The sequence below is a fragment of the Protopterus annectens genome, chromosome 7.part0, assembly GCF_019279795.1.
Source record: "Protopterus annectens isolate FY-2018-M chromosome 7.part0, PAN1.0, whole genome shotgun sequence".
NCBI lineage: Eukaryota > Metazoa > Chordata > Ceratodontiformes > Protopteridae > Protopterus > Protopterus annectens.
Window position 1 is genome coordinate 1,302,154,010 of NC_056739.1, and position 22,223 is coordinate 1,302,176,232.

The following is a 22,223-nucleotide window of genomic DNA, read 5'->3' on the forward strand; positions in this document are numbered from 1 at the left end:
TTAATAGAATGTTGTTTTTGCATTGCATATCCTTATAAAGTGTCAGTGGTGTTTCCCCAGCTCCAGTTAATGCATGCAATAGTAATGTTTTCTGTCCTGAGATATTTTGATGGTGTACTCTATATTTGCTAACTTGAACTCCCCTTTGGTTCTGTTTACAGAAGAAGAAAGCACCATACATTCTTTCTGCACTGCTTAAACAAAGCAATGATGAGGCACACCACATGTTTTCTAACTGAAGCATTTATCCAAAGGGGCTCCGTGATTAAGGTTTTGGCCTAACAGATCCAGGGTACATTTCTGAGCTGTAGTTTCTGCAATTTTGGGTTTGCCTCTTTGTGTTTCATTTCTGGTTTCCAAAAGCATTCTGTTTGACTGTTTTTACTAAACTTCCCATTTATGTTACAGTTACCAATGCCCTTGTGTCCATGACTGTGGCTGAAAGCATCTGTACTGGTTTACTTTAATTTCCTGGTTAAGGGAAAAAAAATTTGTATACACACATATAAAAACTCATATATGTGTATATGCATATAGTATACCACTTCTATACTTCTCTCACCCATGGCACTGTTATCCAATATGACGATGATTCCACAATCATCTGCTCAGCCATATCCATTTCTGAGCTGTAGCATCTTACCCAAGAGGCCTTCACATCTACTGAAGCATGGATGGCAAACAACCATGTCACTCTAAACCCCAGTAAAACTAAACTTGCAGTATTCACCCCCCCCCCCAAAAAAACACCCCTCTCAATAGGAATGCATTCTCTGTCCAATCCGTAACTAATGCTATCATAGAAGTCGTTCCAAGTACTAAACTGCTAGGTTTCACCACTGGCAAAAATCTAACATTCGACCTTCACATCCATAACAACATCAAAAAAACACATCAGAAAGTAGGAATCCTTTATAGACGCAATCACTTTCTTAACTTCACTGTTAAGAAAGCTCTAGCCTCTTCATTTCTGCTTCCATCTCTATTTCATGGTGCTGCTACCCTCACCAATATACAGTCCTCTCAGAGAACCAAACTCGACTCATGCTACCATAAGATAGCCAAATTTGTAACAAACTCAAAATAGTCATCTCATCATTGTCCATCCCTAAATCAGCTAAATTGGCTTGAACTGCCACACTACCTTACATATCTACAATTAACTACAGTGCATAAATGTATATACAAACTATCTATGTGCCCTTCTCTCTCCTCCTTACTCACCACATATCACCCCAGCAGACCTCTTAGATCTGAAAATAACAAGAGGCTGCTAAAAGTTGACAAACCAAATATCTCAGCTGGTCAAAATGCTGTACTCTTTCACTGTCTCAAAACTCTGGAATGCCCTTCCACCTTCAATCAGAACCATCAGAAATTCTCTTTTCTTTAAGACCTCACTAAGAAAACATCTTTCTTCTGTATGACCTCCTTAAAAAAACTATCTCCCCCATTATAATCCTTTCATTGATCCATAACAATACTCATAATTTTCCTCACTATATTACCATAACAACTGCATGTGGTCTCACCTTGCCAAATCTCAACTGCTAATACTTTGAACCAATAACAATTAATCTCAAAACTAATACCCTTAAGAAAATGTCACCTTCAATGTTAAAATTCACAACAATGTAAATATATAAAAATATGTATATATTAGTTGAACTATTGGTATTATATTTTCTTCTATGCAGTATGGCTGACTATACTTTGGACTAGTGTCAATTTCTGATATTTAATCTATTGTTATTGTATTATACTCTGTATTGTGTGTTCTTATCTTGTATATACAGGTTATATATGTGGAGCTTTTCTCCCCGGGCCTCCACTGAAAATTGGTCACCTGGGCCCAGTGGACCATCCCAGGAAACAAATGCAATAAATAAAAATAAAAACAAATATATATATATATATATATATATATATATATATATATATATATATATGCACACATATATCTGTTTATCGCTTTCTCTTTCTCTCTCTCTCTATATATATATATATATATATATATATATATATATATATATATATATATATGGTTCTACCTCACTTAAACGACACGCCGGAACATCGACACGGAAATCGCGAGCCCCAGAAGATCGACAGCTCAGAAGACCGACGCAAACGGGACCCAGAAGATCGACAGTGCAGAAGACCGACCCGACGGATGAAAGCACCGACGCCGAGGATGCCGACATGGGAAAAGGCTGTGTAAGTATGCGGTAGTGATGGACGTTAGGGTGCGAGTAAGGTAAGTGTGGATATTGACAGTCTGTGGGGATAGGGGTGGGTTAAGTGAGTTAGGGTTAGGGAGCGGGTCAGGTAAGTGCGGTAGTGATTGTGTTTGGGTTAGGCGGATAAGTGAGTTAGGGTTAGGAGCCGGGTCAGGTAAGTGTGCGGTAGTGATTGTGTTTGGGTTAGAGGCGGATAAGTGAGTTAGGGTTAGGAGCGGGCCAGGTAAGTGTCGTAGTGACTGACCTTAGGGTTAGGGTTTGGGTTAGGGTTGTAGGTAGTTGTGTATGTGAGGTTTAGTGTGGGTTTGTAGGGATTTTGGTGTGTTTGTGTTGTGTATGTGGTTTTGGACGGGAATGTGTTTTGTTTGTTGATTGTGGTGTGTGAAGTGTATGAGGTTTCGTGTTTGTGTACCGTCGGTTATTTCGTTGTCGGGCATGTGGGATTTCGTGTTTTGTACTGTCGGTTATGTGGTTTCGGTGATTGCGTTGTCGGTGTTTTGGTGTTTCGTTTATGTGAGGTAGAACCATATATATATATATATATATATATATATATATATATATATATATATATATATATATGTACACACACACACACACACACATATATATATATATATATATATATATATATATATAAATAAAATAAAAATATATATATATATATATATATATATATATATATATATATATATATGCACATATATTCTGAAGTATTGATGTTCTTCATCTCACATTGCTGCAGTCCTTACACTTGGGTAGTCCGCTGTCCTCGGTCGGCCCGAATATCAAAGTATAAGGCTGACGTCGGTCAAGGCGCATTAGACTGACATCAGGACGCCAGGGTACAAATGCGCATGACCGACGTCATATCCTCAGTCTTTTTTGCCGCATGGTCCGATGCAGAAGCAGCGTTGCAAGTGCCGGTTGGCGTTCTGAAATTTTTCGAATTCGGAGTTTCAGACCGAGTCAAAGTTGGCTAAGTACCCCGTTGGGGAATATTTTAGTTTTTTCTTGCCTCAGTGGTTTACCGGATGTCAGAAAAAGTGAATAACTGTATTTCTTGTGGGAAACAGATACCGCATAGAGATTATCATACTTTGTGTATTCCTTGTTTAGGGCCTGAGCACGACGTTGTTGGGTGTCGCTTTTGTGCTAGATTCAATAAGTGCACTATTAAGAGAAGGTTAGATTGTGCCAGGTTAGTCTTCGGGAAGCGGTGCAATTATAATATGCCGTCGGATGCTCCGACGCCCGCTTCTTCGAAGAAGCGCAAGGACAAAGCAGCTAAGCCTAGGCAGGAAGAACCGTCCGTACCGGACGCCGGTTCTTTAGAGGTGTCGGTGGAGCTGGGGGTTCCGCCGGAGGTTTCTCTGGAGTCCCAGGGGGAGACTTTGTTATTGCAGGATGTGGCCTCTCAGGAGGCAGGTCAGGCTGAAGGGGCTTCTCAGGTTACTGTACTCCCTTCCCCTCCTAGGGGTGTTAGGCCCTCTCCTTCTGTTTCCAAGGCTTCTCCCAGAGGCAGGCCAGGTTTAGCTTCAGTTGGTGTCACCCCTAGTTCTTCAGGTTCTGTGCCCAAGAAGCATATGCTTAAAATGGCAGAAGATTTGATTACTTTGATTAGAGGTTCTTTGCCCCCTCCTGATAAGAGACCTTGGGTGGAACCTGAGTTGGGGAGTTTTGAGCAGGCTTCGGATGTTTCAGTGTCTTCGGCTGAAGACTTGCAGGAGTATTCTCCTTATTCTGATTCTGATGTGGATGATTCTACTCCTTCTGCTTCTCCTCCTGAAGATTTTTCTTTCAGAGACTCTTCATTCCATGAGGGAGCATTTTAAGTGGGAAGGTCAGGACTTCTCTGATTCCAGGAAAAGGCTTAGAGAATTTTTGTTTTTACCCCAGCATAGGCCTTTGGCTATACCTCCTGTTCTGGATGTTGTGGAAGATGTGTTTGCAGAGGCTTCTCTTAATCCTGATTCTTTGCCTCCTGCTCCTGTTAAGCCGGATAGGTATTACAGGGTGCCTGAAGCTCATAAGTATCCTTTTAAGAGTCCTAGGGCGGACCCAGAAACTGTTAGTCAGGGGCCTAAGGGTGTTAAGGCTTCTGTTGTTAAAAATCCGGTTCCTCCAGATAAAGAGGCCAGGGCTTTGGATAGATGGGGAAAGAAAGTCTATACTTCTTCCACCCTAGCTATGAGGGCTTTGAATTGCCAGTTTCACATGTTGAAATACCAAAACTATCTACTTTCTCAATTGAAGTCTAAGGTAGATGCTCTGGCGGAAGGTATTGAGTCTAAAGAGTTACAAGATTTAGTACATGTTTCTGAACAGGTGGGTAAGCATTCTTTGCAATGTGGTTTTGATGCTGTACAGGCCTCGTCTAGGGTGGCTGCCACTGGGTCAGTTCTTCGCAGGCATGCCTGGCTGAGGGATCAGAATTTGTCTGACCATGTTAAGACAAGGATTTTAGATGCTCCTTTACAATCTGATGTGTTGTTTGGTTCACCTGTTGAGGCAGTCTTAAAGAAAATGGAAGACAAGGCTAAGTCTATGCAGACTGTTAAAGATTTTTTGCAGGTTCAGCCTCCGAAGTTTAGTAGAAATTGGCCTACCAAGGGGTGGACGTATCCTTCTTATGATTCCCAGTCTAGGGGTAGATCTAGACGTGGTAGGGGCAGAGCTCAGGTCTCTTTCAGGCCTAGAACAGGGAGTTCACCTGCACAGTCTTCGGGTGAGGGCAGGGGTCAGTCCTTTCGTAAACAGACCCAATGACCTACCTTTTCAGCTGCCAGAGCCTTCTCGTCTGGCAGCACCTTTGGGAGGAAGGTTGGCACTTTTCAAGGAAAATTGGAGTTTAATTACCCAAGACAGATGGGTATTGGATATCATACACCAAGGTTACAGGTTTTATTTCCATACCTTGCCTCCTTTCAAAGGCATGCCAGATGTTCCTCCTCAGCAAAGAATAGAGGCTCACAAACAAATTTCTCTGTTACTTCAAATAGGGGCCATACAGCCAGTCCCTATGCCAGAAGTGGGCCTAGGATTTTATTCTCGCCTGTTCCTAGTACCAAAGAAGGGGAACACGTGGAGACCAATTTTGGATTTATCTATCCTCAACACTTATCTGGACATTCCCAAGTTCAAAATGTTGACGTTACAACAGCTTTTACCTCTGCTGGGCAAAGATCATTGGATGGTAACTTTGGATCTCAAGGAGGCTTACCTTCATGTTCCTATCAGACTGAGTTGCAGAAAGTATCTGCGTTTTGGCTGGGACTTCTCATTATCAGTTCTCTGCATTGCCCTTTGGCTTATCTACTGCGCCCAGAGTGTTCACGAAAGTTCTGGCTCCAGTGATAGCTTTCTTCAGGCTAAAAGGAATACAGATCTATCCTTATTTGGACGATTGCCTGATTCTGGCTCAAGGAAGGGACGAGCTTCTTCATCATTTGGAATATGTGATAGCAGTGCTAAGATGCCTGGGGTATTCTGTGAACGAAATAAAGTCCAGTCTAGTACCCTCTCAGGACATGTGCTTTCTGGGTGTAAGACTGAATACAGCATCCCAGATGGCCTTTTTGACCCCAGACAAACAAAAGAATCTTTCCCTTTACTTTCATCAATTGTCTCATCAGTCCAGGCTGACTGCAAAGACAGTCCTTCAAGCCTTGGGGTTCATGGCATCTTGTATTCTGGTGCTTCCCAATGCCAAACTGCATATGAGGAAGCTACAATGGTATCTCAAAAACGTATGGACATAGCACTGCCAGGATCTGGACACTGTCATTCAAATAATACCTTGCATTCAAAAGGAATTTTTGTGGTGGGCTCAGGAATGTCACCTAAACAAGGGACTCTCTGTGACCCGGCCAGAGGCGAGTCAGATTCTAATGACAGATGCCTCAGACAAAGCTTGGGGAGCTCATCTAAATGGAAAGTGGATACAAGACAAGTGGCCTGCCAGACTACAACATCTACATATCAACTTGAAGGAGATGTTAGCAGTCCAGTTTGCATTAATAGCTTTCAAGGATTTACTTCTTCCAGGGCAGGTGTTGATTCTAACAGACAACACAACTGTCATGTGGTACATCAACAAGCAAGGGGGAACACATTCTTATCCTCTATGCAGGCAAGCAATGATTTTGTGGGAGACTGCTCTCAGTTTATAGCTACATCTTCAGGCAAGGTTTCTGCCGGGAGCACAGAACTCCTTAGCAGATGTGTTGAGCAGACGAATTATGGATCCCCACGAGTGGAAATTGGATCCTCGTGTATTTCAGAAATTGACAGTGTCATGGGGAACTCCAGACATAGATCTGTTCGCTTCTCCACTAAACCACCAGCTGCCAAAGTTTTGCACGAAAAGGTTTCATCCCACAGCTTGGAAAGTGGATGCTCTTTCTTTCAATTGGAGCAATCTTCATGTGTATGCCTTTCCACCTCTGCCTCTCCTCCCAAAGGTACTTCTAAAGGTCAGACAGGACAAGCCAAAGATGATTTTAATAGCTCCAGATTGGCCTCGACAGCACTGGTACCCATTACTGAGAAGTCTGGTACGGGAGCCTCCATGGCCTTTGCCTTCGATTCCACACCTGTTGTCTCAGGAGGACAGTCATTTACTCAATGTCAAGCTTCACTCTCTTCACCTAACAGCCTGGCATATTCTGTTTTGAACCATAGAAGGTCTCAACTTCCACAGCAAGTTTTGAATGTTATTTTGGAAGCTAGAAGGCCTAGTACAAGGAAAGTGTACGCAGATAAATGGAAGAGATTTTTATTTTGGAGTGCAGCAAAGGATTTTGATGTTTCTGTGCCTAATTTAAGTATGGCTCTTCAATATCTTACTGAGTTACTGGACAAAGGTTTGTCCTTCTCTTCTATTAAGGTTCATGCTGCAGCAATTTCGGCTCACTATGATTGCGACCCACCACTGTTTTCTCATCCTTTGTTTCAAGCAATTTCTTAGAGGGGCAAAGAATATAAGACCCCCACGTAGAGCTCCTACTCCTGCTTGGGATCTCAATTTTGTGTTGGAGAAACTCACTCTACAACCTTTTGAGCCTGCAGCTACTACCGAGTTGAAATATTTATCATGGAAGACTGCTTTTTTGTTGGCCATTACCTCTGCAAGAAGGGTTTCTGAATTGCAGGCCCTTATGGCGGTTGAGCCTTTCTTAATTTTCCATAAGGATAGGGTATCTTTGCGTACTAATCCTTCCTTTATGCCTAAAGTGGTTTCTAGTGTGGCTTTAAACCAAACTATTCATTTGCCTACTTTTTATGCAAATCCCCAAAATAAAGGGGAAAAGATTTTGCACACTTAAGATGTACACAGGCAGCTGCGATATTATTTGAGCAGAACTAAAGGGTTCAGGCAGTCTCAGCAGTTATTTGTTTCTTTTGCTTTGAGTTCTCAGGGCAAGCCTGTGTCAAAACAAACTATTTCTAAGTGGATTGGGTTTTGCATTGCTTTCTGTTATTCCCATCATGGCAAGGAGATTCCAGCTGGGATTAGGCCTCATTCCACTAGGGCTACTGCCACTTGACAGCTTTTTAAGGGGTGGCAACTAAAGATATTTTGGAGGCAGCTACTTGGAGTTCAGTGCATACTTTCTCTAAGCATTATCACCTTCCACTTTACTCTAAATCTAGGGCTGGTTTTGCCACTGCTATTTTACAGGGCATTTTGGCAGCTCCTGCTTCTTTATAGTTTTGCCATCCTCCCTTACCTCTGCTTTGGGATTCTACCCAAGTGTAAGGACTGCAGCAATGTGAGATGAAGAACATAGTACAGTTTTGTACCTACCATAAATGTAGATGTTCAAGATCCACATTGCTGCAGTCCAATTCCTCCCTTCTTCCCCTCTGTAGTTAGAGGCGGTTGTGTGGGTTGGGTTGTATATATTGTGTATATTGTATATATGGTACATATTATTAGTGCAAGGGTGGTTGGTTGGTTGTTTGCTGTCTTTTGATTTTGACCTTTCTTTTAGGGTCTTCTGACATCTGGGGCAAGAAAAGACTGAGGATATGACGTCGGTCACGCGCATTTGTACCCTGACGTCCTGATGTCAGTCTAATGCGCCTTGACCGACGTCAGCCTTATACTTTGATATTCGGGCCGACCGAGGACAGCGGACTACCCAAGTGTAAGGACTGCAGCAATGTGGATCTTCGAACATCTACATTTATGGTAGGTACAAAACTGTACTTTTTCCGCATATCTCATTTGGCATTTTGGTTGGTTTGGACATATGCTGTGGAGGGATACTGGGTATATTGGGAAAAGGATGCTAAGGATGAAGCTGCCAGGTAAGAGGAAAAGAGGAAGGCCTAAGATAAGGTTTATGGATATGATGAGTGAGGACATGTAGGTGGTTGGTGTGAAAGAGCAAGATGCAGAGGACAGAAAGAAATGGAAACAGATGATCCGCTGTGGCGACCCCTAATGGGAACAGCCAAAAGAAAAAGTTGAAGATTCTGAAGTAATTATGCTGCTTTTATGTGAGGTAGAACACATTTTTTTCATGTGTCGCAGCAGGAAAACTAAATGGCGTGGTTGATAATTTCAGGAGGATGTTTATGTAAAAGAGATCAGGTGCTTGCAGATGCAAACTGATTTTAACATATAAACATTTTACAAAAAATGGTCCTCCAAAAGGTTTGAAGTACAGAGTAAAAGATTGCTTGCTATTTTGGTAAAATGTCTGCATAGTTGAGTAAAATGTGTTACAATATTGTAAAATGAATTGATTAGTTCATTTTTCTTTGATTACCCAATCCTCTTAGTGGCCCAGGAGAACCAGAGTCCATTTCAGCACCTAATGGGTCCATCCATCCATTCATCCATCTATCCGCAACCCCTTTTTCCCATTTTTGCACATAGGGTTGGGATGTTATTTAAATAGTGACAACCATCTACACTCAACATTTACACAGATGGGTAGCTAGCTTTGCTGTGGTTGTTCAACACTGCCCACTGACACGCACACCTATGGCCAATTTAGAATGTCCAGTCCACCTTCGCATATCTTTGGAATGTGGGAGAAAACAGGAGCATTCCGAAAAAACCCACATGAACAGAGGAAGGACATGCAGAACTCTGAGCAGAAGGCACCCCAAACAAGAATCAAACTGAGGGACCTCTTGCTGTGAGGCAACAATGCTATCTATAATGGTTGCAAGGTAGAAACTAATCCTCATTGGGGGTGCTAGCCAGTCACGTGATGTGCTCACTGACACGCTACACACACATGTAGGAAGATTGACCATTTAAACTGGAGCACATCCTTGTGACGTGGGAGAAACCTGAAACACCCCACAAAAATCCACATGGAACAAATGGAAGATGTGCAGACTCAACATAAAAGACACACTTTTGCTCTTCATTGTCCCCCCCCCTCCCAATTTCCAAGCCAGAATTGACTGCTTTAATTCGTATTATATGAAGTAATGCATTAAAAAAATGAATTTATAGATGGCGTCAGATGTTCACAGATGAATAATAGATAGCAAGTTAGTAACTAGAAAGGTCCCTAATAAATGACTGAAATAATGATCATGTGATAAGTTATATATTTGGGAAGTTCCACTTAATTAATGTTACAAGGACTGCAGAATCTAGTAAGGTACAGTGCTAGTGTTCTATCCTTTCTGTGAGTAAACCTTATGTGCCACTTTAGAAAGTACAATTTTTAACATGCCACCTGTCATGCTACCACTAGGGCTAAAGCTTCATGTTTTCATCTGCTGTGATTGCACTGATATATGCTTCCCCACGATTCAGATTCTCCCCTTTACTCATAAGGCTTTGCTGTTTGCCACCACACACCAGATCTTGTTTGCTAACTTCTCATGCTTGAACAGATCATAAATGGCAGTGGGATATGTTTCTGTTTAGATGATTTACTGCATTCCTGTGTATTGTAGTACATTTTCATCATACTTTTGACATCGCTCAACCTTTTTTATTTTCAGTGAAAATAATTAATTTTTTTCTTCTTAAATGGCTATGTTTGCAGTCATTCCTCTTCCCTGTTCTCCTGCTTTTCTGTTTTTACAATTCCCTAGTACTGCATTGCTGGTAGCATACTATTTGCTTAGTGTGGTTGGTACTATGGTACATGGTTGCTTTAACCGAGTTTTGGCAAGTGGCTGTGCTGTTGCTGTGGCAGACTTTTGTGACTGGAGTATTTCTTAGCTAGCAAATTATAGGTAAAGCTGATAGTTACAAAAAACTGTGTAGTTTGCCGCCACAAAATCCTACTGCAAGATAAACATATAAATGCTTGACATATTTGGATGGTGCTTCATTTCAGGCTGACTGTGATATTTGCTGGAACTTTGATGAGCTCAACTTAATGGACTGAAGAAATTGACTTTAAAACATTGGCACTTGGAAATGATAATTCTGTGCAGCCCACCTCTGTGTGCCGCCTAGTGAGACTTCTAGAGCTAAATCAAAGACAGAAATAACACAGGATGTACATATTGCTAGTAGTAGTTTCCTTTTGCTTCCTAAAATTGTTCTTGGGGAGGAGAGGGGGAACAATCTGTTGACAAACATGCATCTAATTTGACTGCACAAGTTGAAGAACGTTCTCATAAACCAACAAGAGTGGAGATTTAAAAAGGGAGATTATTTTTTGTGCTACTGGATTAGACTTTTTGAGGCAATCCCTCTGTCACCTTCTGTCAGGACTTTACATTGAAATTATTTCTCATGTCCTACTCTCTGGGTATAGAGTATTTGAACTTTCAAAAGGCCATGCTGCAGGCTTGGTAAATTTGGGACTTATCCTGTTCTCCCTCTCATTAAGGGCTGGACAGAGATATTGTCACTGTCCTGCCATTGATTCTAGTCTCATCTCCCCATGCTTTGGCTCTGATTGCTTTGAGGCCACCTAGTGCCCTGCTGGCAACCGCACTGATAGTTACTCCCTAAGCTGTCAGTGCTGGAGCTGATGCTGAAGTAATCAGCATTGCTGCCTCAGCATTGATTGCAGTCTTGGCAATGGCTCCAGGGTGGATGTCTTGAACTTGACTAAGGCGCTGACCCTCTTGGTATCATTGACAGAGTTGGAGATTTCAGCCTTTTAGAGCCACTGGAACTGTGACTGTTAATATTAGTGTCAGCACAGACTGTCCCTTTGCACTGAGGCTTGATGTCTGTACCTTGCCACTACCAGTGTCTGTCGAGTTCAGTGCTGCTTTCTCAGCACTGGGCACCCTCTGTCCCTATGGATGCATCGTTGTGCTACAAGTTTTGAGCGGAGACCATTTTCAACCCACTTCATGTCATGGGGTTAGAAGACCTGAGGGTTTCAGGCAGAAAGGCAAGAGGGAGCTTGAACAGAATCTTCTTCTGCCTCTTCCTTCCTGGTAGGTCACCAACAAGAGAGTATGGCAAGGGGTTGTGTGAGAGAAAACACACAAAGTCCCATGGGACTGTTCTGGACCAGACACCAGTGGAGAAGGTGAGGCTGATTCCCCAGTCTCACCCCTTGATGACGCCAGGTTTAATGGAGATATTGCCAATGATGCAGGCTAAAGGGGGGTTTGCCAGTTACCTACTCAGATTCTGATAAGATTCTGTAGGCGAATTCAAGTCTATCTTTTCACCTTTGTGTATGGCACAGCCGATGGGTAAAATAGTGGCCGTTATCTCATAGTTGTCATAGAAGGAGCCTGAAGTTGACAGTCGTGCCATGAAGCTGGACAAGACCCTTCATAGTCCTAAGGACTGGAAATGCTAGGCCCAGAATCCCACACTAGGCACTATAATTGTTTAAGAAAGCTCCAATACTACAAAGTCTAGAAGGCCACCCTGCAGAAAACGAGATGAGGGCTATGGACCATTATGGGAAGTGGGTCTAAGAATCCCTCACCTTTGCAGTCATGGTGCTTAGCTTCCAGGCACACATGATTAGATTCAAACACAGCATTGTGAGTAAGATGTTCCAGTTACTTTAAACATGTGCCTGCTAAAAAGTTAAAAAGAAGCTGTCTAGTAAGGCATCGACACTCTCCACCATGAGTACCCTTTACCACATGTCTTGCTCATAATGCACTGGATACTATAGCAACGACGACAGGCACTGAGCATTCCAAGGTGATGTTCCTTAGTGCTCTCCTCAGTGTTTCTAATGAATCCATACAATTAGTTAATGAAAAGCTGGAGGGAAATGAGAATGATAGGAAAACGCTTGCAGCTGTTGGCTTGAAGTTTACAGCTCCCCATTACCCCTTTTCAGTGATGCAGAAGAGTCAGCATCATATGCAGTTCAGGCATGGCCAACAACAGTAAAACTAACGGTCAAGAAAGAGCCATCGCTGGTTTAGAGGTGACTTCCATTGTGATCACCAGCCAAATTGTAGGAACCTCTACTAGAATAGTGGAATCCACAATCCCCTCCTTGAGACAGTGCTCTACTGCACCACTGTGGAGGCAGTTGGGCTCATCTTTGTCTCCATCCCCATCTGCTAGTGTAAAAGGCCATCACACATAGCAGATGGATTTTGGACATAATGTCCAGAGGATGTATAATTCCTTTCCTGTCCCTAACCTAGGTGTACTCTTTTTTTTTTTTCCTTGCTGACATTCCTCTCTGTCAGAAGAGGGCAGCGATAATTGAGATATCGCCCCCCTTCATAAAATGAGCTATGCAAGTGGCCCAATTGAATCAGTGAGAGTCCAGATATCACTGCTGATCCTTTTGATGCCAAAAAATATCAAGGACATAAAATTATTCTAGATTTGAGTGACCTCAACCACTTTACACTAAAACAAAAAATCTGATGTCAGTCTTCATTAAATCCTTGACATATGGGTTTGGTTCCGAATATTGGAACTGACTCTGCCGTTACTACAGCCCACGAGAACCAAAAACTCTTGGGCTTAAGTCCTACCCAAAATGCTCCTCTCCAATTTACCTCAGATCTTGTTTACCACTTTCTTAGATGTGTTTGCCTTTGCTCTCGAGCCAAGTAAGGATTTTGTTTTTATTACTTTGCCTATCTTTTTTTTTCCAACAACTAAATTTATTTCTATAGTTATCCCTACCCTTTATTTCTTTCTTATGTAGTTCCTAGTTACCGTTGTGGCAATTTTCTCTTTTTTTCTGTAGACTTTGTGTACCTCTCCTTCTACCATTGTTGGTAGATATCTCTTTTTCCATGCACTCTGGTGTACAATACCCTTTCCTTAAAGTTCTTTCAAAACCTTTAACTATTTACTGTGTTTAAATGGGTTATGAGTGATTGCTTTCCTGTGTATTCCTCCACCAAGCTGTTGTGGGCTTGTGTGGTGTGACTGAAACTTTTCTTTTCTTCATTATGGCTGAAATACCTAGGACCCTCTGGCCTTAAGAAATGCCAGTAGTGTGTCAATAAAATTCCTTCTTCAGACTGATGCACATTGTGTGTACTGCTTGTGACTGCTCCTACTGCAGTGCCATGGCTTTAGCTCAGAACTGCATTTGTTCACACCATATCTGTTAAGAGAAATAAGCAAACTAATATTTTGTCACCTTTCTCTTCTTCCTTTTCCTCTGGGAAGGCAGAGTAACGAAGCATGTCTTTGCCATCTTTTTCACTGGCACTGACAGTCTAAAACTCAAATCCTGGGTGCCAAAACGCTCTTTGGCACCGATGGATGTTAATACTGAAGCACTGAAATCAAAAGTCAAATCCTTGATGCCAAGCAGCTCATCATCCCCGATAGACGTTGATTCTGAAGCACTGAAAATCAGTAGTCAAATCCTCAGTGCCAGACAGCTCCTTGGCACTGAAGCACTGACAGCCAAAAAGTCAAATCCTTGGTGCCAAAGCTCCTCTGCATCGACAGAATTTTGTACTGAAGAACTGAATCAAAAAGTCAAATCCTCGGTGTCAAAAAGCCCCCAGCACCAACTGTCATGTTACTGAAGTGCTGGGACCAACACCCTCTATTTCTTCTAAATCTTTGATGCCAAGAACTTCAGTGCAGAATTAAACCCCTAGCTCAGTTCGAAAGGTCTCAGCTCTGATCACTTCTTCAGTGCCAAATCTGATTTGGCACTGAGTACTTCTAGTTGGCAATCACCCAAGTTTCAGTATTCCCCATCTTTTTGCTGGGGAATTACTTGAGGTCTTTTGTATAGGCCCCAAAAAAAAAAAAAAAAAAAAAGCTATCTGAACCTCCCGGGGCCTTATCTGCCCTATTGGCCCCCATGGGGCTGGACTCCAATTGTTCTGGAGCCATCGTTGCACCTTGAGGCTTTGGCTCGGAGTCATTCAGCACAGGTTTTTGTCTTGGAAGCAGTCTCACTGGAGCAGAGAGTGACCACAATCCCAAAGCAGTCCATCTCAGTTCTGGGCTTCCTTCCCTTTTGGGGGGGGAAGGGGCAGCCTTCAAGAATATGGAGTGAACCTTGGCTGCCTCAGCCACACAGTTGACCTCTTCCTCCTCAAGGCATATTCTCTCCTAGAGTCCAGTTATCCAGCTTGCTCCTCCACTAGACTAGTGAGTGCTAAAACTTCATGAGACTCCGACACAGAGTCTACCTTCTCCTGATACCTCCCCAGACCATCCTCCAGATGAGGCCCATCATAAGAAAAAGTCCAAGAAAAAACACTTGGATCCCCCTGATGTTTTTCCCTTGGAGACGCCCTAAAAATTGCGAAACAGGGGTGATTGGAACTTACAAAAACCCTACCCCAGAGGAATCAGCATACTTGCAGGCTGTTTGCACTCGCACATCTACCTCTTGAGTGACTCCACCCACAGATGACCCTTTTCACTTGATTGCAACTCCCTTGAAACTATCCCTAGGAAGCCAAATGAGTATATACGATGGCTATAGTGGCTGTCATGCAACAAGAACTGGCTGAGGAAAGTTCTTCTTTCCATTCACTTAACAGATAGTCTCAGGCGATGGATTGGTTTGGCAGAGGATTTACATTTTATCAACCTTTGCTATATGGTCTTTGAAAGTTCGGGCACTTTACACCAAGCTTCAAGGGATCTGTTCAAGGAGCTGTCAGATACCCTTGCAGGAGCTGCCTTGGAAAAGGCACACGATAATGTTCCCTTTTGGCTAACTACTATGGAGTTTGTGTCTAATTACTCCAGGCAGCTCATTTCTCATGCAGCTAAAATGACTACCAGAGTAGGAGGTTCAAATATTATCATAAGGAGACATGCCTGGATGCACTTATATGAATTTATGGAGCCACTGAAGTCTTCATTCCTCAGTGCCCCCTTTGACATATCAGCCCTTTTTGGCCTTAAAGTTCAAGAAACTTTGTCCAGGTGTGAAAAAGATGGAAGGATCCTTCCTGCTCTGGGCATCCATTTTTCTAGTCCTCAGTTGTCCTACTCTAGGAACTAGTGGAGTGGGAAAATGTGGTTCAAAGAGTCCCAAGGGCGTTTCCAGGACACACGTGGCAGTGGCTCCTCCAGGGGCAGAGGGGGAGCTTTAATGCAAGACGCTGTCCATGTGGCAGAGGTGGCCTACAAAATCAGGCTTCAGGGACTCCCTTCCTACAAAACCCTATCAGCTCTCCTGACAGGTGGCCTGATTGCTTTCCTCTGGAAACAGTCAGGGGGCATTTATTCTTGCACAAAAATGCCTGGCTCCAGGTAACTTCAGATGTTTGGGTGCACAGTATCATAACGAGAGGATACATCATACCCCCCCACCACCACATCTCCAACAATATCCCCAACATTCCACCTAGGGGAAGAGCATCATTTGGTTCTATGGTGCTCAGGAATATCCTTCCATGAGTCCTCCCAAGATCTAAGGTAGCATGGGACTCTGTCCCATATCAAAAACAAAATCAAAGTAGTAGAAACACTTGCTTTATTACAAATAGAACAGAGCTTTCGGGAAAACTTATTATACAATACAATAAATTATACAATTTCGAAATCAAGCATTTTAAACCCTAAAGAAGTAAAACAAATGACACAGCCAACCAATAAAAACAAACAATCAGTTAATACTAAAATTCTCCAAAATAGTGTGAGCACGTATAAAAATAAATAATTAATATCAGGAATAAAAATTACTTGTGTGTGTGTGTGTGTGTGTGTGTGTGTGTGTGTGTGTGTGTGTGTGTGTGTGTGTGTGTGTGTGTGTGTATATATATATATATATATATGTGTGTATATATATATATATATATATATATATATATATATATATATATATGATTTTACTTCATATTGCAGAAATTCTGAAATATCGAATTTCAGTATTTCGACAGTATAAAGCCGAAACCATCAGAACACCGATACCTCACAATCACAAAGTCACAACATCGAACACACAGCATGCAGCACACAACGCACGAACCATAACACCCACATCACAAAACAATGAAATACAACACAACACCACACAGACACAAACCTACACTACACAAGTGCAGGGGAGCAAGCCCCCCTGCACCCCCACAGCCACCCTACTTATATATGCTAACTCCGAGATTGCACAAACAGTAAAAAAAAAAAAAAATTCGCACACAGCCAACACACACACACACACACACACACACACTCATACCTACTCCTCCCTACCCTAACCCACTCGTACAAGTTACAAAAACACTCACTTACCTTAAACTGCAGACATCATCCCAGCTGAACACTTCCATACGATAACGTAAATGCATAAGTGCGAATTCGACATAGTCCTATTCAGGATTATGCACTTTTGTTATTTTGAGGTTTCGGCTTCATGGACATGAATTGCTAAAATTCGATATTTCAGCAATTCGTGTTTATGAAGTGAAACCATATATAGTGTATGTAATTATGCAGTAATTTAAAACACATAGCAGGTATCATTTATTAATGCTGATTTTGTTTATCTACCAAAACAGGCTTTATCATTATTATTCAGTCCTGGTCGCCTATCAGCCTCTAATATGGTTATCCATTTATATTCAGCTATTTCAAGTTTGTTAATAACTTCCCCCCCTCTCAAATTTTTATGCATGACTTCTAATACTTTAAATTTAAGTTCATGCATTTGACCCTTACCCATAATATGTTTAGCTAAAGCGTTTGTTGCTATATTCCTTCTGATCTCAGACTTATGTTCAGTTGTACAATCTTTCAGGCATCTTGAACTTTTTCCTACATAAAAACATTCACAATTCACACATGTTCCTATATATGCTATATACATGGTATTACATGTCACCTGACATCTAATCTCATATTTTTTCTCTGTTAATGGATGGCAAAAATATTTCAAATCACAAATATTCCTGCAACAAGAACAGTTATGGCAAGGTAAAGTGCCATATCTGTTATATGTCGAAATGACAAGATTAACATTGAAATCTTTATAACATGGTTGCCTTTTTAAATTTATACTATTCTTATAAGTAAATCTAGGCTTATCTTCCAGCAAAGTGACTAATTCAGGCATGGACATTACCAATTTTTTTGAATAATACTTTCCACCTCTTTGGTCATAAAATAACCTCTACTTACAAAATCATCACTTAACTCTTTCATATGTTATCTACATGTTATGTCATCTGCATTACACCTGCTAACCCTTATCATCTGTCCTTTAATACTTCCATGATAAATGTGCCTAGCATGCATGCTATTAATGTGTGCATATTTGTTCGCTTGAACATCTTTTTTAAATACACGTTTTCAAAATATTAGCTTCTTTATACAAACATACATCTAAGTATGCTATATTGTTACATGAAAAGTTCATCTTAAATTTCAAGAAAGATGTGGTGTTATTCAAATATTCCACAAAATCAAATAGCATATGCTGAGTCCCTTTCCATATCATAAAACAATCATCAACAAAATACTGATAAAATAACACATTCTCTCTAAAGGGGTTGGCAGAACTAATAATATATTCACTTTCATTTAATACGATATTAGCATATGTATTGGTCATGGGAGTCCCCATGGCCACACCTGCTCTTTACAAAAATGGTTGATCATTGAACAGAAAAATATTCTTAGTGAAAATGATTTCTATTCGGCTGCACATATTCTCTACCATTCTTCCCATCATATCTGTATTATTATGCAGAATCTTCCGTATGGCATCAATGCCATATTCATTTGGAATCACGGTAAAAAGTGAATTCCAATCATATGCAATAGGGATGAAACAATGAAACAATGTGGTAGTTGCCCCTATTGCAAATACATTCATGTAGGTGCATCACTGCACATAAACAACACACATATGAGTAACAGAAGAAAAGTCAATTGCAACTCCAAAATGAACGTATATGTGGCTAAATGTCAAAATTGTGACTCATTCTACGTCGGTAAAACCGAGCGTAGAATGAGAGACCGCATATACAAACATATATATATATATTGTATTAATAAACACAAACTGGACAATGCTTTAGCAAAGCATATAGAACAATATCCAGAACATGCATTTAAATTCTGGATACTTGATCAAGTGGATAGTAATGCAAGAGGGTGTCCATTCACCTTATTATTAGAAAAGTTGGAATTGCTCTGGCAAATTCTTTTCAATGCTTATAACTTTCCAGGATTGAATGACATGTGTTCTATCACATGTTGTTTAAAACTGAAATGTTTAATGAGATGAAATACTGTAATAACAAAATTATAGAAATTGTTTTTCTTATTAATTTTCTCTTGAAAATGTTTATACATTTTTACACAATTTTCGTATATGACTTTTACCATATTGCTGCTGCGATAAATGTATTCACTTGCTCTTTAAATAAGGCAGTTTTATAGAACAGGAAAATGCATATTATGTTCACAATGCTATTTTAACTACTGTTCCTTTAAATTTTAAGATGGAGAGACCAGCTGATTTTAATCATGGTTAAACATGACTATTTAAACTTGATTTTTGTAAATGTTAGTATCTGATGAAGTTCAAAGAAGTTTTTGGACAAAGAGCACTTCATTAAACTTTGTGGATTTAGTCTTCAGTGAAGTTGCCAGTTGTTTTTGTTTTAATTTCTTAGTTTTTTGTATCTTGGATTTTGATATTATGGATAAGAGTCAAATGCATGAATTTAAATTTAAAGTATTAGAAGTTATGTATAAAAATTTGAGAGGAGGGACGTTAATAACAAACTTGAAATAGCTGAATATAATTGGATAACCATATTAGAGGCTGATAGGCGACCAGGGCTGAATAATATGATAACGATAAAGTCTGTTTTGGTAAATAAACAAAATCAGTATAAATAAATGATACCTGCTATGTGGTTTAAATTATTGCATAATTACACACACACACACACACACACACACACATATATATATATATATATATATATATATATATATATATATATATATACACACACACACACATACACACACACACACACACACACACACATAAGTAATTTTTATTCATGATATTAATTATTTGTTATTTTTATATGTGTTTACACTTTTTGGAGAATTTTAGTATTAATTGATTGTTTTTATTGGTTGGCTGTGTCGTGTTTTATTTCTTTAGGGTTTAAAATGCCTGATTTCTAAATTGTATAACTAATACTGATGAAGGGTGTTTTCCCGAAAGCTCTGTTCTATGTGTAATAAAGCAAGTGTTTGTGCTACTTGGATTTCGTTTTTCTTTGAATATACGTTTGCCCATTGTGGTTAACTACAGCTAATTCATAACTCTGTCCCATATATCAGGGATTAAATGAAGATTGACAACATCAGATAAAGAAATTATGCACTTACCATAACATTCCATCTGTGTTGTCCATCTTCGTTGATCCATGACTCCCCACCCTCCATGCCCCCCTTCCCTTCAGACCTCTTGGTGGAATGAATTATGCTCATTGTTATGCATTTTTTCATATGTAACACCAGATAAAAGTGTTACTAGGATAATATTTTCTGTCCTTTCTTGAAAATTCAATCTGAAGTAAATTGGAGAGGAGTATTCTGGGTAGGACTTAAGCTCAAGAGTTTTTGGTTCTTGTGTGCTGTAGTAATAGTAGAGTTGGATCCAATATTTGGAACCAAACTCATATGTCAAGGATACATAATTATGTATCACATGTCAAGGATACATGACAATACAAATGGAAAAGGAATTTTATCAGTATTGTACAAATTAAAGAAACAAGAGTTCATAATAAACAAAATGTATGGAAATACTGTGAAACAGTTAATGGTAAAATGCCAGATGATAAAGATAAATAAGTAATACTTACATCTCCAAAACTAACATCTTTATCACTATGTTGTCCACTTTTCACGTGGCAATTTATACATAGAACATATTTAACACCACACAAATTAGAACTAATATATAATAAAGAAAATAGGAGTTGGAGGTGTAAATCCCAATCAGTATGCATGTTCTATGAATGCCATTTACTTAAACAATATTAGTAAAGTATTAAATATTTGTTACAGGCACTGTTCACTGGTAATTTCCAACTTACAAAATCTCTAGTTTTGTTGAATATACCTGTGCTATCTTGTGTTCCAAGGCAAAAATATGTAATTTTGTGGACTCTCCTTGCTATTGCAAAGAAATATTGCACAGGACTGGAAAGCTGTAACTCCTCCCATTTTTAAACATTTTAAGAACATGGTTTTATCAGTCTTGCAGTTGGAATTGAAAACAATCAAAGAAAGAGCAGAACGACCTACTTCCTTAAGCATTGCCTGGCAGAAAGTAAATTAAGTGCTGGAAACAGACGACTGTAATAAATTATAATCTTACTCAAAGATACATTCAAGAAAACTATTTTTTTCAAGTATAGACATCCTATGTAAATAGTTGGTTTTGTAATGTTTGTTCTTGGAATTGTTTCCCACTTTAAGCTTTAACTATGTAAATATTTCTTTGATGTGCATATTGCATATATGTTTATGTTTCTGAAAATCAGTAAAAATGTATTCAGTAAAAAAAAGGATACACGGTGATGGACAACACTGATGGAACGTTATGGTAAGTACATAGCTTCTTTTTCTGGATGATCATGGTCCACTCAGCTCTTCATTGGTTGCTAAGAGGAGATTTCTCGTGCTGTTTGGGCCTGCAAGATGACTATTTGCTTGTGCATTTCACAAAAGAGCAAATAATGTTTCCACTCTTAAGCACAGGAGCCAGCCTTTACTGGTTCTAGGCTTTTCCTTTCAGACTATCTTCTGCCCCCAAGGAATTCACAAAATGCAAGACTTTTTTTGTAGTGGACCAGAAGCTTTAAAAAGTGAAGATCTTTCCATACGTAGATGACCATTTCCTGTCTGCTCTGACATCTGAGAAATTGATAATCAGCAGGGATTCTCTTTTGTAGTAGTTCCAGTCCTTGCAGTTCATAGTAAGCTTTACCAAGTCTCAGACAGTGTTCAGAAGTTGTTTGCTAAACACTCTGACACCCTCATGTGCAAGGTCACAAGAGAAATAGTTTCTCCCATTATTTGAATAGTGGACACAGTTTATCATTCCACAGCAGTGTGAACAGTCACATGCCTCAGAGCTTTGAGGCTTATGGTATCCATGGGATTTCCTTCCATATCACTGTGGCAGCATTTCCATCAGAAAAGATCTCCTGCCAATGATAGCCCAACTTCCAGCCAGTATACCAAAGCCTTTAGTACTTAAGGTGCCGTAGTCACAAGTACATTCCCTGCACAAGGCATAAGGCTTAAAGGTGGTGTACACACATGCATTCAGAGCTTCTTTGCTGCTAGCTGAATGCAATCATTGAACATCGGTCTGAACACCTTTCTTCTGCACTAGTTACTGAGCCGTTTTTCAGATCAGTGCCCATTGAGGTTTATCCTTAACTTTCCTTTTTATTTAGTGTTGGTTTCATGTCATCCAGAACGGAAAAATGTCAGTGTGAGAGGCAGATTCCCTATAAAGACTGTCACAACCAGTCTTTCTTCTACTTGGGTGCTTCCCATGACCATACACAGTGTTCTTTCTAACAAGCTTTTGTCCTCAAGCCCCTCCTTATCTATTTACCTTGAAA

The 22,223-nt window shown here is 40.2% G+C and overlaps 1 protein-coding gene across 2 annotated transcripts in view; it reads left to right on the forward strand.

Moving 5' to 3' along the window:
• LOC122807025 (retinol dehydrogenase 13-like) overlaps positions 1–22,223 on the forward strand; it is a 609,225-nt gene that overhangs the window by 524,785 nt on the left and 62,217 nt on the right. Inside the window, exon 8 of one of the 2 annotated variants that reach the window (XM_044077910.1) lies at positions 162–286. The exons of the other annotated variant lie outside the window; for it this stretch is intronic. Coding sequence (XP_043933845.1) covers positions 162–282 — 121 coding nt within the window. The 3' untranslated portion in view covers positions 283–286. Of the gene's footprint in view, positions 1–161; positions 287–22,223 lie in introns of those variants that run through there. 2 annotated transcript variants of the gene reach the window in all.